At 61.3% G+C, this 14,530-nt stretch overlaps 1 protein-coding gene across 4 annotated transcripts; it reads right to left on the bottom strand.

The window, feature by feature from the left end:
• Positions 1-9,655: 9,655 nt before the first annotated feature.
• Positions 9,656-14,290, bottom strand: TMEM250 (transmembrane protein 250). 4 transcript variants are annotated; one of them, XR_008996711.1, is made up of 4 exons: positions 13,805-14,289; positions 12,162-12,672; positions 9,978-10,987; positions 9,656-9,863 (listed from the first exon to the last, which is right to left on the bottom strand). XR_008996711.1 is itself a non-coding variant. In XM_036901538.2 (3 exons), exons 2-3 carry the CDS (start codon positions 12,575-12,577, stop codon positions 10,718-10,720), a joined length of 432 nt encoding a protein of 143 aa, XP_036757433.2. In that variant the 5' UTR covers positions 12,578-12,672; positions 13,805-14,290; the 3' UTR covers positions 10,350-10,717. The 4 variants fall into 4 exon arrangements, 3 of the variants coding, with proteins under 3 accessions (XP_036757433.2, XP_057355230.1, XP_057355229.1); XM_036901538.2 differs by lacking the exon at positions 9,656-9,863 and having other exon boundaries at positions 10,350-10,733; positions 13,805-14,290; XM_057499247.1 differs by lacking the exon at positions 9,656-9,863 and having other exon boundaries at positions 10,350-10,733; positions 12,135-12,672.
• Positions 14,291-14,530: the final 240 nt, after the last annotated feature.

Genomic DNA, 14,530 nt, shown 5'->3' with positions numbered 1-14,530 from the left:
GAGCATGAGATTAAATTAAACAATAAACTGGGCCTTTTTTGCAGGCTAAGTAGATTTTACAATGGCGTGACCCTTGTCCCGTTTGCATGGCCCACCTCAGAAGCGTCTGGATGTCCTGCAGACTCGGGAGCCGGGGACCAGCGTGGTGTCCAAGGAGGAGGTGCAGAGAGGGAGGAGGGGGGCCGCCAAGATGGAGGGCGGGCGGGGGCCTCACTGCTTCTCACCTGTGTTCAGTGACTTCCTACCAGTCCTGAGTGGCTGGCCTCTGCTCTCTTCCCAGCCTTGGACCTCCTGCCCAACCGCCTACACTCTTCTTGCAGCACATGGCTCCCTGCTGTGCTGGCCGCTCTCCCCGCACCTGCTGCCACGGGGCCTTTGCAAGTGCTGTTCCCTTGCCCACATACCTCCTCTTTCTGCCTTGGCAAACAAACGGAGACTAGTTCATCTTCGGGCCCAGGTGGCCAAGCCGGGTCCTCAGGGAAGCCATCCCAACCCCCCAGCTGGCTCTCCTAGCACCGGGTGGGTCCCCACTTGCAGCCCTAGGTACAGCCGAACTAATACACTTGTGAGCAGATGGTTTAATCAACTTACCAAAAGAGAGCATAGCACAGCGGAGGCTTGAACAGCCTGGCAGGGCTACAGGCGAGCCTCCTGCCCTGTGGCTGGGTGCTGAGGGCAGTGCCGGTCCAGCACAGCCTCCAGAGACAGCAGAAAGGTCCCGTCCTCCAGGACCCTTGGAGCACAGCCGTGTCCCGGGCCTGCCGCTTGGCCCTGGGATGCAACTGAGAACATGGTGAGCCAGGGCTGTTCTCTGGGGCTTCTGTCCTAGCTGGGGAGACTAGATGGTTAAAAACAAAAGGGGAAAATATCACAGACTGAGAAGTGCTGTGCACACCATGAGATACTTCTCCCAGTAGGACGGCTAGAGTAAAAAAAAAACCAAAAAACCAAACTAACCAGCGCTGGGAGGGCATGGAGAAATGGGTCCTCGTGCACGGCAGGTGGGAACTGAGATATGGTGCGGCCGCTGTGGCTCGCAATGTGCTTCTCTTCAAACAATCAGACGTAGACTTACACAGGACCCAGCAGCTCCACTTCTGGGTGTGAATGAAAAGAACTGGAAGCAGGATCTCGGATATCTGTACCCATGATCATAGCATCACTATTGGCAATAGCCCACAGGTGGAAGCTACCCCAGAGTCCACTGGGAGGTGAAGCAGATGGGGTCCAGCCAGACAATGGAATGCTAATGACTCACCCCGGACCCTGGAGGAGCCACACCCATAGAGCCTGAGAGTGGGTGGTGGGGCCCAGGGCCAGGGAGGGGGAGGGAGTTGAGTGTTTATCGGAGACAGAGTCTCAGCTTGGGAAGATGGAAGGTTCTGGAGACAATGGTGAGGACGGCCGCACAGCACGTAGATGAGCCCGATGCCCCAGCTGTGCACTTAGGAACAGCTAAGACGGTAACTCTTATGTTATGCATATTTTCCACAAGAACAAAACAGGAGCTGTGCATGGCACCTGGGGGGAAGCTGCCCCTGGCAGAGACCTGACAGGCAGCGTGAGGGGCCAGCTCTCTGGATGTTGTGAGGACAGGCTCCCAGTGGGCACAGGGATGGGGTGGCATGCAGGGCTGGTTAGCAGGGCCAGGACTCTGCCTTGTTCCAAGCACCAGGCAAGCTCTCTTGGGCCCCATGTGTGTGCTTAAGTGGTCTCCTGGCTGCTAGGTAGAGAAGAATGTTCTATCAGACCCACTGGGACTCGCCTGGAGGTGAGATCTCCTGGCACTCGGGTGGAGCTGGGAGCGCTCAGACCACGGCCGGAGAGCGGGCCCTGATGGCCATTTCCTCAGGTGGGGAAGGGTCTGGGGGATCAGACCCACCATGTGGCTGTGTGAGCCCCCTGGGTGGGGATGAGCAGTGGGTGGCTACTGCGGGGACGCAGACTCTCCTGGGCGGGGACAGCTGAGGGGGAGCATGGCACACATCCTACAGCGAGCTGGTCACCAACATAGAGGTCCTGCCTGCAGGAGGGCCAACTGAGCAAGCTCCTGAGGTCATTCAAGGTGGCTGCCCAGGAGAGGGTCACCTGCTCACGACCACCCCTCCCAGGAGGGGCAAAAGGGGTGGGCACGGCCCACTTCCCTGGCCCATCTATGACCATGTGGGCACAGCTCCCAGAACTGCCCGTGGCCTGCAGGGCCCGCTCAGCCCCTGCAGTCTGGGCCCAGACAGAAGTGCAGCCCCTGGCCCTTGAGGACCAACTGTCCACCCCAGGCGGCTGCTGGGGCCGTAGGAGTGACTAAGTCCAGCCCTGCTCCGCGGCTGCCACAGCTCCGGTCCCTGCGGGCCTCTGCCATTGTCTGTCATCTCCGTGTGCCCTGGAAAACGGGTGGGGACCTGACGGCTGAGATTCAAGCTGCCAGAATGAGGTGGTCAGCCTGGGAGAAGGAGCAGAAGAGCACTTTTGGTCACCTGGGCAGCCTTAGCCTGGGCCCGGGCTTTGTGCGAGGGACACGGGCCCATCCAGACCCAGGTCCCACTGCAGCTGGAGCCCGCGCCCAAGCAGGGAGCGCCCACCTCATGCGTGTCTGCCAGGCTGGGGGAAACACACTCCTGCTTCCTGGTGGGAGGAGTGATCCAGGGAACGAGGTGCCTACAAAGCCACCGGGAGGGCCGGCAGGGAGGCCACGCTTCCAGGGCTCTGCGGAACACCCTGCCCAGGGGCTAAACTGCAGCGGGGGATGGGGCATCCCAAGGGTGTTGGCTTCAATCCCTCAGGCCCACCCTTTGAAAACTGCCACCCCCACACATCTCCACACCCGTTGCCAGGAGCCCAGAGGTATGTGCTGGGAGCAGCCGGGGAGAACCTGTGTCCCACTCTGCACTCAGAATGACACCCCAGGGGAGATGGGAGGCTGGCTGAGCACACAGGCCAGACTCACAGAAAGGGAACGGATCCGAGGGGTGGGGCTGTGGCCCCCATATCTGCGCAATGGAGGAACCTGCCCCACCCGCCCCGCTCCGCTCACCTACCCGCCCCCACCAACCAGACAACGGCTTCTTCTGGGCCTGAAGCTTCACCTGGCTCCTGGCCCTGGGAGGGGCTGTAGCGGGTGCAGACACCTGGACAGAGCTGCCTGCCTCCTCTGGAGGCTCCACAGGATGAGGGGTATCCCAGGGGCCTTTTACCTTCCGCTGGAGGGCTGAACAGGCAGCTGTAAATTCATACTGTTTACCACAAAGTCCACGTCACCTCCAAACCCCCAGGCAGAGCCATTCATTTTCCACAAACTCACCTTGTGAGACCAGGCCAGGAATTTGTGCCATCTGTAATTGAAGCACCAACTGGCTCCAGGGGACCGGAGAACCCCAACCCCCCGAGAGGCCAGCGGCTGGGTCCGCCCACAGCTGTGCCTGCCCGGCCAGGGACAGGTCTGCTGGTTTTCCCGGCACCGACTTACGGTCACACACAGACCCATTTCAGGCTGAAGGCTGAGCTGGTGCCCAGCATGGCTGCTCAGGGGAGACTGCAGCTCAGGGCTGGGTGCACATGGCCACGGGACCAGAGGACCACTCACTGCTGGCCTGCCTGCTTAAAGACCAAGCCCAGGCTCAAGCCCGGCTGCTCCTCTGAACAGGGCTTCCAGCAGCAGGAAGTCGCTGAGGACCGCTCTGAAGATAGAAGACTTGCTCACCTTGAGCCTGGCTCCTCCAGAAAAGCCCTTCTCTGGGGCCTTCTACTTCCATGGGACCATCCTCTCCAGAATACTAGAGAGCTGACCTGCCGGGCAGGCCTGGGCAGGAAGCACACTGCAGGGAGCTCTCCACCAGGTTGCAGGAAGGCTGGGGTCCGGGTGGCACCGGGGAGCAGGGCTGGAGCCACGGATGGGCACCCATCTGCTCATGGGCTTCTGCCACAGTCTGGTGAGGTGGAGGTGGAGGTGGAGTCAAGCTGGGCCCTCTGCCACCCCCTCTGGGCCCCAGCCTGGCCTGCAGGATTCAATTCTGCAGCCTGAGGTCTGCGCACCCAGGGCCACCCCCCAGTGGGGCTGGGGACATCTGGGTGCCTTGTCAGGCAAGTTGGATCCCTTGTATGGAAGGAAACTGGGTGCATATTTTGGTTTCTCGTTCCGTGGCTGCAGAACCCATGGTGTGTGTGTGCGTGAATTAGGGCGCCCCGTTTTGGCTTCTGTGTGCCTCCCCTCAGTTCAATTCAGATGCTCCAGTCTTCTTCCTCTTTTGTCCTGAATTTCCCTCTAACATTCTGCGCAGCTGTTAAGCAGCTGCTGCTCTCTGCTCCTGAGGAGGCTGAGGGTCGGGTGCTGCAATGACTCACCTCCCAGGAGGGCAGCACAGCCTGGCCGAGTCCTGCCAGGGTGTCACTGCAGCTTGGGGACAGTCAGTGCCCCCTGCAGGACGCAGGTCAGAGCTGGGCACACATTCCGGAGAGAAGCCTTCAGCAGCAGCCGAGGACACCAAGTGACGGGAGAGGAAGGACTGCAGGGCCAGGTCCTAGAAGGTGCGTAATTGTGTGTAACTCAGCAAAAGGCAAGCACCCATTCCCTTGGACATTCTGGAAGATGTCACACACGTGAGACCCGCTATGGAGCCTGGAGAGACCCTGGACACATTTGTAAAGAGAGCATCAAGGGCCTACTGTGTGCCAGGACCTATGGACACAAGGGACATGCTATCATCTGAGTGTGTGTCCGCCATCCATATGTTCAGTCCCAGCCCAAGTGTGTGGCATTAGGAGGTGGGCCTTGGGGGTGACTGGGTTGGGAGAGGAGCTGCACAAATAGGTCAGAGTCCTTATGAAAGGGAGCCCAGAGCGCTCCCTTACCACTCCCACCTCGAGCGGACAAGAGAGAGGAGGCCATCTAGGAGCCAGAAAGCAGCCCTTCACAGACTCCGGGTCTGCCGGGCTGGGACCCTGGGCCTGTCACAGGTGCTGCAGCTGAGCCAAGGGCAGCGCACTCACTCCTCTGCTCGTTCATTTGACAATGGCAGTGTGGTGCCCCCTGAGAAGGTTGGGCGTCCTTCTACAGGCTGATCCCAAGGACGTGTTCATGAAGTTAGGACCAGGGAATGCGTTTGTGCCATTGAGGGCCATCCTGCACTGGCCCGGGGTAGGGCCTGCAGCCTTGGCCTCCTGCCCCCGGTGGGATGGGGAGGAGGGGGCTGTGTGGGTCTCAGGGGACGTCAAGAGCTCCACCCACCCTGAGGGAAGGCCAGCAGCTCTGTCCACTCTGGGCCACAAGGCCGGCTGTCCCTGGATTGCCTCTTTATCTCCCAGGAAGAGCTGGTCCTGGAGAGGAGCCAGCCTCCATGCACACAGCGGCCAGGGGACACGGCCTTGGCCTTTCTCCCTGAGCGTCAGCTCACACAGTGACCATCTGACCCAAATGCAGTAAAGGCAAACCAGCAAGCTTGCTTTCCAGCTTTTACAGCAGGCTGTTTGCTCGGCAGGAACCCGGAGGTAGTGGCCGCCTGGGGCTCCTTGGTTCCCAAGGGGCCCAAGCCCTCAGTTCTCTCCAAGAGCGCCTGAAGGGAGCCCGGGCTGCAAAGGGTGGCAGGGCCAGCTCCCTGGGCAAACAGGGCCAGGATTTAAAGCCTTGGGCAGCAGAACACACACATACACACACACACACAAGCACACGTGCTTGCACACCCCAGCCACACCGTGGGAGTAGGGGCGGTACCAAACGGGGCTGCAGCTGCTTGGAAAGGCACCTCTTTGCCTCATCTGCGCATGACCCAGGTGGGTGCTCAGCACAGGCTGAACCAGCTCCTGGCTGTGGCCCTGGGGAGGAGACTGTGTGTGTTAGGGGCTTCAGTGGACCAGGAGGGCTGGGAAAACAGATGGGTATCACACACAACCTGAAATATGTACAAATGATTCACGTTACCATTATGTCTCATGGCATTGTTGTAAATAACAAATTGAAATATACCCAGATTTAGATCATCGAAGGGCGGCCTGCCTTGAGTGGCAGGGCAGAGGCCCCTTGGTTCTGAAGAGCAAACTGCAGGCAGACGGCCAGGTAGCAGCCCAGGCCAGGAGAGGGGTGAGGGCTGAGCCGTGGGAGCAGAGCCCCCCACCCCAGGAATGGAGCAGGGCGCCCCAACTGGGTTCCACACATGGCAGATGAGTCCCCAGCCCAGCCTCAGCCTACTGGCTCCCAGGCAGCACCATCTGACCAGTCTGGAGCCTGCCCCCCATGGTACAGGGGACACACCTCCTCCGAGGGCCACCTGGCTGCTTGCTGCCCCTCTTGTGACACCACCTCCAGCCTGGTGTGATTGACTTCTCTATGAATATTCACACAGCATTTCCTCCAGGAATGGTCATTAACACTGAGCTGATGGGAGCACCTTCCTGAGTAATGTATGGCGGTCGCCATGCAGCTCCTGGGAGCATGGACGTGGGCATCCAGACACGCACGTCGGCCTCTAGGGCTTTGTCTGCAGACACTCCTCTACCACTTCCGGGGGTCTGGACACTTTTGGGTGGGCTGCCCCAGGCCCTGCCCCTCCTGTGACCCAGCCTAGCCGCCCCTCCGGCCCATTTCCTGTGGCTTGTCCCCTGCCCTTCCCAGACTCTTCAGTGGGCTCCAGGCCTGCACCTTTGTCAGGTGTCTGCTGGATGCCCGTGGTCCTCTCTTTGATGGGGACATGGAGGAAGGAGCCCACTTCCACTCACGGCCATTGACAGGACCTGCTGCACAGTGGCTCCAGCTCCTTCCTGCCCCTGTCCCACTGCTGGGCCCTAGGGGTTCCAGCTTCAGCCGGGCTGCTCCCATCAGTTGTCCAGTCTGGAGCTAAGTTTGGGCCAGCAGGGCAGCCTGTCTCTACCCCAGTCAGCCAGCCTCCAGTCCTGGGTTGGTGGCAGGTGACCACAGGTGGACTGGTCAGAGGTGGAGGACACCTGCCTCAGACCTGGGATCCGGGGAGACCACATGTGGCCGGGGCTGGTGCATCTGCCACCTCTTGACCTAGGATGCGCTCCCTTCCTGGGAGCCCACAGTAGCCCTACTCACCCAGCACCCTCTCGGGGCCACTGCCGTGGCAGGAAATGGGGCACAGGGATAGCAGGGGTGCCTGGCAGCCTGCCCATGGCAGGCCCTCCCCCAGTGTCCATCTACCACCCAGCAGGCGCAGTGCGGGCCACACACGAACAGCCACAGCAATCCTGCCAGAGGCCCCTTGTGACATGGCTGCCAGCAGGCCTGGGCATGCTGCCCGCCGGACTGGGGGAGGGGTGCGGCCTACCAGCCGCTGAATCAGCAGCACCCTTGTGTCCCTGTCCCCTCCCGGCAAGGATGCTGGCGGGAGGCTCCCTCTTTGGGGAGCTGTCAGTACGTGCCAGACTGCAGGCGATTTTCTGCAAGCAGCACCCGCTTGGGGTGGGCGGCCTCCCAGGGCCAAGAGTCAGGGCCTTCCTGGAGGGGCTGGTGCAGAGGCGCCCTTCACAAACACCACAAAGCCAGGAGCGCAAAGTGCTGGCCTCTGCAGAGGGAGCAAAGTGCTGAGTCAGCACCCGTGCCTGCCGCCCTCCTGTCCCCTCATCCAATCAGGCACCAGAAGCAACAGGGACCTCTCAAGGTCAGGGAACGTCAGCATCCATGTGAGCCCCAGCGGACGCCTGTCCTCTGAGCAGCTCTGGGGGTCACGCTCTGGTCCAGCACTGACCCCAGCCTCCTGGTGGGGATGGTGCCCCTTCCCTGAGGCTGTCCAGCACCGCCACCACCCAGGGGGTGGAGGGGCGAGGGACACAGGGGTCCAACTGCCCCCCACAGATCTCCATGAGCCTGAAGCAGCCGAGTGCTGAGGAGGGCATCTGTGGAGGCTGTCTCATCCGCCACTGCCCAGGGCCTAAACAGCCTCCCACTTGCTCAGATAAACACCTGGCTTCTAGAAATTCCCAAGGCACCGTGCCTTCCTGCCGTTGCCCACCTCTCACTCTCGCCAGAGCTGGCTTGGGAGGAACAGCCGGCCCTGCCAGGCTGGAAACCAAGCCTGCCCATATCTTTGTGGAGGCAGAGGCAGGCCTGGGCTTTCCAACACCTGCCCACAGGAAGCCCTACTCTGCACCTGGTCTCCCCGTTTGAGGGAAGCACTTCTTCCTGGCTGCCTCACCTTCCCCCCCCTTCTCTCCCAGGCTCCTGTCCTGGCCCCGACCTCCCTACTGTCCATTCGGCATAACTCCTGCTCGGCGACAGCCCCGCCTGGATCTGACCATCCTCTCCCCTGTGCCTCCCACACCCCGCGAGGAGCCTGCCTCCCAGCTGCTGCTTCCTGGGGCCCCCACCCCCTCCGCTCTCCCATGGGCGCTGCTCCTCCGCACTTGGCTCGCTTCCTTCTCTGTGGCCACTGCTGAGTTTGGTCCAGGCCTGCCCGCCCTCCTCCACCTTCCGAGTTTGAAGACAGGGATTGGGCACCCAGCTCCCAAATCCACGCGCTAACCAAGAGCTGTCGCTCCGGACATCGCCAGCTTCCAGGCACTCTCCTTCCTCTTTGGACTGCACTGGCCTGGCCTCTGGCCCGGGCTGCAGGTGGCCCTCCTCACCCTCCTGGGTCACTTCCCAGGGCTACTTTCCACCGCACAGGCAGCCTGGGCCATTCGGGGGTAGAGGGCGAGTGGCTGAGGACTGACAGCTTTCTGAGGATTAATTCTGTCTCCTAAACCAGCTCCAGTTCCACGCTGTTGCTGGTGCAGCCCTGGGACTTGAGCTTAGGCTGGGTCTTGTCCTGGCTCGTCCCCTGGCCTGACTCCTCACAGCCACTGGAAGCCTCTGAGCATGCAGGTCATTCCATTTTTCATAGAGATGTGCAGCCACAATGAGCAAACACATCTGCTCTAAATAAGATTCAGCAGAATGCTCATGTTCCAAAGAAAGCTGCCTGTGAGGGGCCCCCTCTGGGCAGGGACACAGGGCCCGTGTGCTGCTGCTGGGGTCCCTGGCTACAACGTGCCTTAACTGGTAATTAGGGCACTTCTGGGTTGCCAGGGTCTGCCACCAAATCGCACCCACCTTCTTGTAGCCTAGCCATTCTGCAAGTGGTGTTTAAAAACGGTGACTATCACGCAGGGGTATGTCAGGTTGACTCAGCCCAGAGGATGGGAGTCTGGCAGGGACCCCACCTGACTGCCTTGGCTTGCACACACCTAGCCTGTGCCTTCTGTTGCCCAGCGAGATGACCTCAAGCCATGTGTGGCTGATCCAATCAGACTTCTGCTCAGCCACAGCAAACCTAGTGGGGCTGGCGGCTCTGCACTGGACAGCAGACCGCACTCCCACAGCGCGTAAGTCTGGACAACAGGAAACTGGTCTTGAGCCCCTGAAGAAACTCCAACTCACCTGAAGCAAAGTGAGGCCGCGGGGAGGCCCGTGGGAGCCCCTAGCAGGGCTGCGTCCCTGAGGCTCTGGTGTGGGGAGAGGGCAACTTGGGACAGAGGTGGCGTATGGCCACTGCCACCCACACCCAGGGGCGCGAGGGAGGCCAAGTGCTCTGCCGGCCCATTTCCTCATGCGCCCACCCAAGCCCCAGCCAGGCTTTGGGAGAGAAGCCCTTCCTAAGCCTTGTCTGCTGCGCATCGGGGCCAAGGCTTGCTAAGGACCCCACCAACCATCTGCCATCTAAAGCTAAGCCCCCAGACGACTTGATTATTTTCTTCTAAAACATCTAGTTCCACAAAATTCCAGGAGCGGCGCATAGGCTGCTCTGTGATGTGACCAACCCCCATTTGATGGCACTTTCTGGCTTCCTGGCCGCCGTGACCGCTGGGAGGCACATGTCCTTATCACTGTGCTGGGAGTCTCTGCAGACATGCGTCCCTGGCACAGCAGCTAGAGAGACCTGTACAGAATAAAGATACAAAGTTAATAATGTGTCTCGAATTTTTCAGTGTTTTTAGGTTAAATAAGAACTGCAACTTTGGTTTTCTGCGGTTTTTATTCCTTCGCATATTACCTTCCCCTGAAACTGAGCTCAGGCTGCAGGTACAGGTCTGAATCGGGTTTCCACGCACTGAGAGCTGAAGGCATGTCTCCGTCCTGTTGGAGGTGGAGTCTGTTGGCTGAAGTCGGCCCTGGGGACTCGCCAGGCCCCTCGGCCAGTGCCGGTGAATTCCTGGTGTTCTCTGGGCAGATCCCCAGGACAGGCTCTCACAGAGGAATCCTGGGCCTCAGGGTCAGGATGGGCCCCTCCACAGACCATGACATTTACTCCTTCCCCGGTATTGCAGATGATCGCTTTGTGACAAATGGCATCTGTGGCGTTTTTGGTTATATCCTTAAAAAAGGATAAACTTTCTGACTTTTAAGCAATCATTCCAACAACATGTTAAAAAAATAAGTTTAATGCAGGTGGCTCATTTCATAAAGAACTGAACAGGCACTCAAGACACGGGGCAGCTTTGTGTTCACTGCTGCCGTGTTGACATTCGAGGTGGCACAGCCAGACTCCTCCAGCCACCCCAACATGCGCCCACCTCAGTGAGGGGGGCTTCGGAGGATCTGAGTAGCATTGAGTTAGTTAACACAAAATGAAGCTTTTAGGAAACAGCATGATTTAGTGCAAATGAGTCTTTGAGTGCCGAGAAGCGGGACCCACGCAGCACGCTCCTCGCCTGCTGTCCGCGTGACTCAGACAGACTCGACTCTTAAGAGAACTTCGTCCAAGGGGCCTTCCCGCTGACCTCAAGTCGACAATCATCCGAGAAGCTGGCTACAAATCAAAGAGCGTGGTTTACAGCCAAGTATTTTTTGCTTTCTCTACCTGATATGGGTTTTGCTTCCAGTGGCACACAACAGCTTCCCCTGGCTGCTGCCCATGCCCAGTTAGGTAAAGTGGCATCAGCTGACCTGTCACCATCCATGTTGGGCCTGGGTCCCGTACCCATCTCTGCCTGTTGTCCAGCATAAATATCAGCATGACCCCTCACTTGACAGCAAGGCCCGCAGTGGCCACCCTGGCCCCCTCTGATGGAGAAGGCCAAAGTGAGGGGTCTGGGTAAGACGTTGGCCCTCTCATGTGCTCTTCTCTCTGCAACTGAAAGCCCCCCAAACCCTGGCCCTTTGTGTTTTTCTGACCCACATTCATTTTTGCTTTTTACTCCCTAGCTGCTCTAATGGCTGCTGAGGCAAGAACAAAGGGTTAGTAGAGCCCTCCCCGGGGGCCCAGCCCAGGTGCACACCCTTGACTCTAGGGGCATTTCTGAAACCCAGAGCTTCCTGTTTCCAGGTGCACACTCAGAGGCCATGACACCTGTTCCAGACACACAGGCCTCATTTCGGGGTGTTCCTCAAAGGAAGACAGGCCAAAATCTCCCCCTCCAAAAGCAAGAAAGGAATTGAGTTGCCTCCCCAAAAATAGTCATGTGAAGAGATCACAGCATCCAGCTTGACATTCTCAAAAGACTTGCCCTGAAGGAAGACAGATCTACCCTGGACCTGGTGCTTCCTTGAGCTAGTCTAATCTACGAGCCTGCTACAGCTGGGACTCCCCACTGGACTGCGTCCAGGCCCCCCAAGGTGACCCCGAAGCCCAGCCTGGGGCTCAGGTCCCGCAGTGCCTCTCAAGGTGGCCGTGGGAGGAGGATCTGTGGACTGCGCCGGGACTCGGGCAGCCCAGGGCGGAGCGCAGAGCTTCATGGCAGTGCGGGCTATCGGCTAGCAGAGCCTGACGCTTCCCTAAGGCTGGGCAGGGGCCAGGGGTGAATGAGAAGAGGCTCTGCAGCTAGCCTGGAGGACCTCGCACACCACTGGTAATGCCAGCGTCCTGGAGAGTGGACAGGGGCCCAGAGGCTCTCCAAGCACAGGGTGGACCGCCGGCACCCCACAGCGCAGCCTACAAAGTATAGGCTGGAGCTGCAGGCTGGCAGCCGGGGACGCGGCTCCTAAATACATACACAGGGGTAGTTGGAGGAGCAAACCAGCAGGAGGCACCGTGCTCTCCTCACAGAAGTCTCAGCCCTTTTCTCTCCTGGGCCAGAACCGGGCGCAGGGGTGGGACTTCTGCAGACAGCGTGCGTCGGTGGGTGAAAAGTGCAAGGGCCCTGACCCGCCCTCCCCAGCAAAGAACAGGTCGCCACGGCGCATCGCCCACCACGCAGCACAGCCAGCCCACCCGGAGCCAGGCTCCAGCGCCCCTCACATGTCCACGAAGACCATGAAGCACCAGCCCAGGCCGCCGACCAGCAGCACGGTGACTCGGATGCCGTGGATGAGCAGAGCGTTCAGGAGGCGGAAGTCGACGCGCCGACGGCCCAGCAAGAGCAGCAGCGCGGACAGCTTGAGCTGGAAGCGCAGCAGGACGCGCACTCCCAGGTACTCCAGGCAGAAGAGCGCGGCCAGCGCGCCGCACAGGATGGCTGTGAACAGGCTGCAGCTGAAGTAGAGCAGGAAGCGGATGAAGCCATAGAGCCAGCGCGCCCGCACGTACACGTCGAAGTTGTTGTACTTGGTGCGCGCCGGGCGGGAGGTGCGTGCTGGCCCGCAGGCCGCGTGCAGGCAGGTGGTGTGCGGACCGTGGAAGGAGCGCATCCGCCGCGGGATGGGCATGACCGGCATGGGGGCCGGCGGCGCTAGCTTGCGGCGGCGGTCAGCATCGGCGTCATGGGCCTAGGCCCGAGGGCCCGCGGTGGGGCTACGGAGGAGGTGTGGGTCTGCAGAAGAGCCACAGGAGAGCGGCCGGTCAGCTGGGCCGCCCAGCGATGCCCCGCTGCGGGGAGATCAGCCACCCTGGGCCCCGGCACTGCGCGTTACCCCGGGGTGACCCCCCCAACGCTTCTTCAGACGCTTCAAAGGGACCTACAGTCTTGGCAACTAGAAGTACCAATTCCACCGTAAGGGCCAGGACAACGGCCAAGGCCCTCTGGAGGCGGGGCCAATAGCAACCCTGGCAAACCTCACCCTCCCACAGGCGTGGCGAGTCCCCTTCACTAGATCCACCCTCGGGCTTTTCTCTAGGATGCCCATTCCTACCTCGGGGCTACGGCTCTCTTATCCAGGGGTAGGCAAGTCCCTGAACGTAATCCCACAAGACCCGGATGGAGAGGGGGTGCGCCAGAGCACAGACCGGGCAACCCGCTTCAGAACTTGCCAGGCCCAGTACCGGGAGCCAGACAGCGGGGTGAGCGGCTCCGGGGTCCCGTGCTGGACCTGAACCCCGCTGCTGTCATTCACTAGGGGTGACCCGGAGCTGGTTACCTCACGCCCTCCCCCAGACCCTGCTGCAAAACGGGCATGCAGAGAGCCTGAGCTCCTGGGGTGCCCAGGAAACACGGCCAAGAGGGAGGGCCCGCCATGCCTGGCAGGGCGACTGACCACGGACTGCAGGTGGTTCATCGCAGGGCGCGGGCCCGCAGACTGGGCGCATGGAAAGGAGGAGCGGCCAGTGGCTCTCCTGTTCCGCCTAGCAGCGGCCACTTACAGCTTGCCTAAGTGAACTGTGGGTGGGAGTAAAGGGCTGGAGGTATATATAGAACGTATACAGTTGGAGCCGCACGGCTGGGCGCCGGCTTGGGGGAAAGCGCCGGGCTTCCACCGGAGCCCCTCAAGGGGCTTCTGCCGCCTCCAGGAAGGCCTTCGGACACCAGCGCCGCGCTCGGGGGGTCACGCCCCCACTTGGGGGCGCGCCGCTCGCCAAGCCACTTCGCCGCCGGCCGCACGCAAGCCGCCGACCGACCCCAGCGCCTGCGCCTCGGGCGTCTGGTCGCGGGCTTGGGCCTCTCCGCTCGCTTCCGGGACGCCGGCTACCCCGGCCCGCAGCCCCGACCCCCGCAGCTGCCCGCTCACCGCTTGCCGTCTCCGCGCCGGCGTCCCGAGCCGCGAGGGAGGCTAGCGGCCGGGCCTGCGGGCCCCTGCGGCCCTCGGGGCTCCAGGGGCAGTGCGGCCGCATGGTGCCGACCGCTCGCGGCCGCGGGCCCGGCCACCCACACGTCCGCGCCCGAGGCCTCCCTGAAGACCCAGGGGCTCGCGCACCAGGCGTCCGGCCGTGTTTGGCCCAGCGTGGGAACCGTAGCGCCAGCCCTGCGCGGCCACCGTAGGGCCTTCCTCACGTCCCTCCGCCCGCGCCGACACGGAGAGCTCTTCCCTCCCGTGCTCGGCCGCCGCCTAGCGCCCGGAACTCGACGCTTCCCCGGGGCGCACTCCTGTGCGCGCGCGCGCCCCCGGCGTTGCTTTTCCGAGTTACCGCGGCCTGTCCTGCGCAGGCGCAGATAGTGGGCCGGCGTAAATGACCGCGGGCAGCCCCTCTGCGCACGCCCCGCCGCTCCCGAGGCCGTCGGCCATGCCTAATGGGAGCGGTCCCGGGGCACGCCAGGTTCTGCGTGTCTGCGACGCGGAGCGCGGCTGCCGGCGTTGGGGTGGGGCAGGAGGCCTCGGACACACGTCCCCAAATGTAGGGGGGTCGGGGCGGGCTGGTTGATCACCGCGGAGCTCTGGGTTGCTCTTTCCTGGGAGAATGCGGATGTCAGTGCAAACGTGTTAAATATTTGAATCCCACGAAGGTGTCCCATAAGG

Source organism: Manis pentadactyla, chromosome 3 (genome assembly GCF_030020395.1).
Source record: "Manis pentadactyla isolate mManPen7 chromosome 3, mManPen7.hap1, whole genome shotgun sequence".
NCBI classification, from domain to species: Eukaryota; Metazoa; Chordata; class Mammalia; order Pholidota; family Manidae; genus Manis; species Manis pentadactyla.
The sequence above is the reverse complement of the archived record's forward strand: the minus strand, read 5'-3'. Positions and strand labels throughout refer to the sequence as shown.

Excerpts from the sequence above, each read along its gene's own strand:
- TMEM250 (XM_036901538.2), bottom strand. The coding sequence starts at position 12,577 with ATGCCGGTCATGCCCATCCCGCGGCGGATGCGCTCCTTCCACGGTCCG.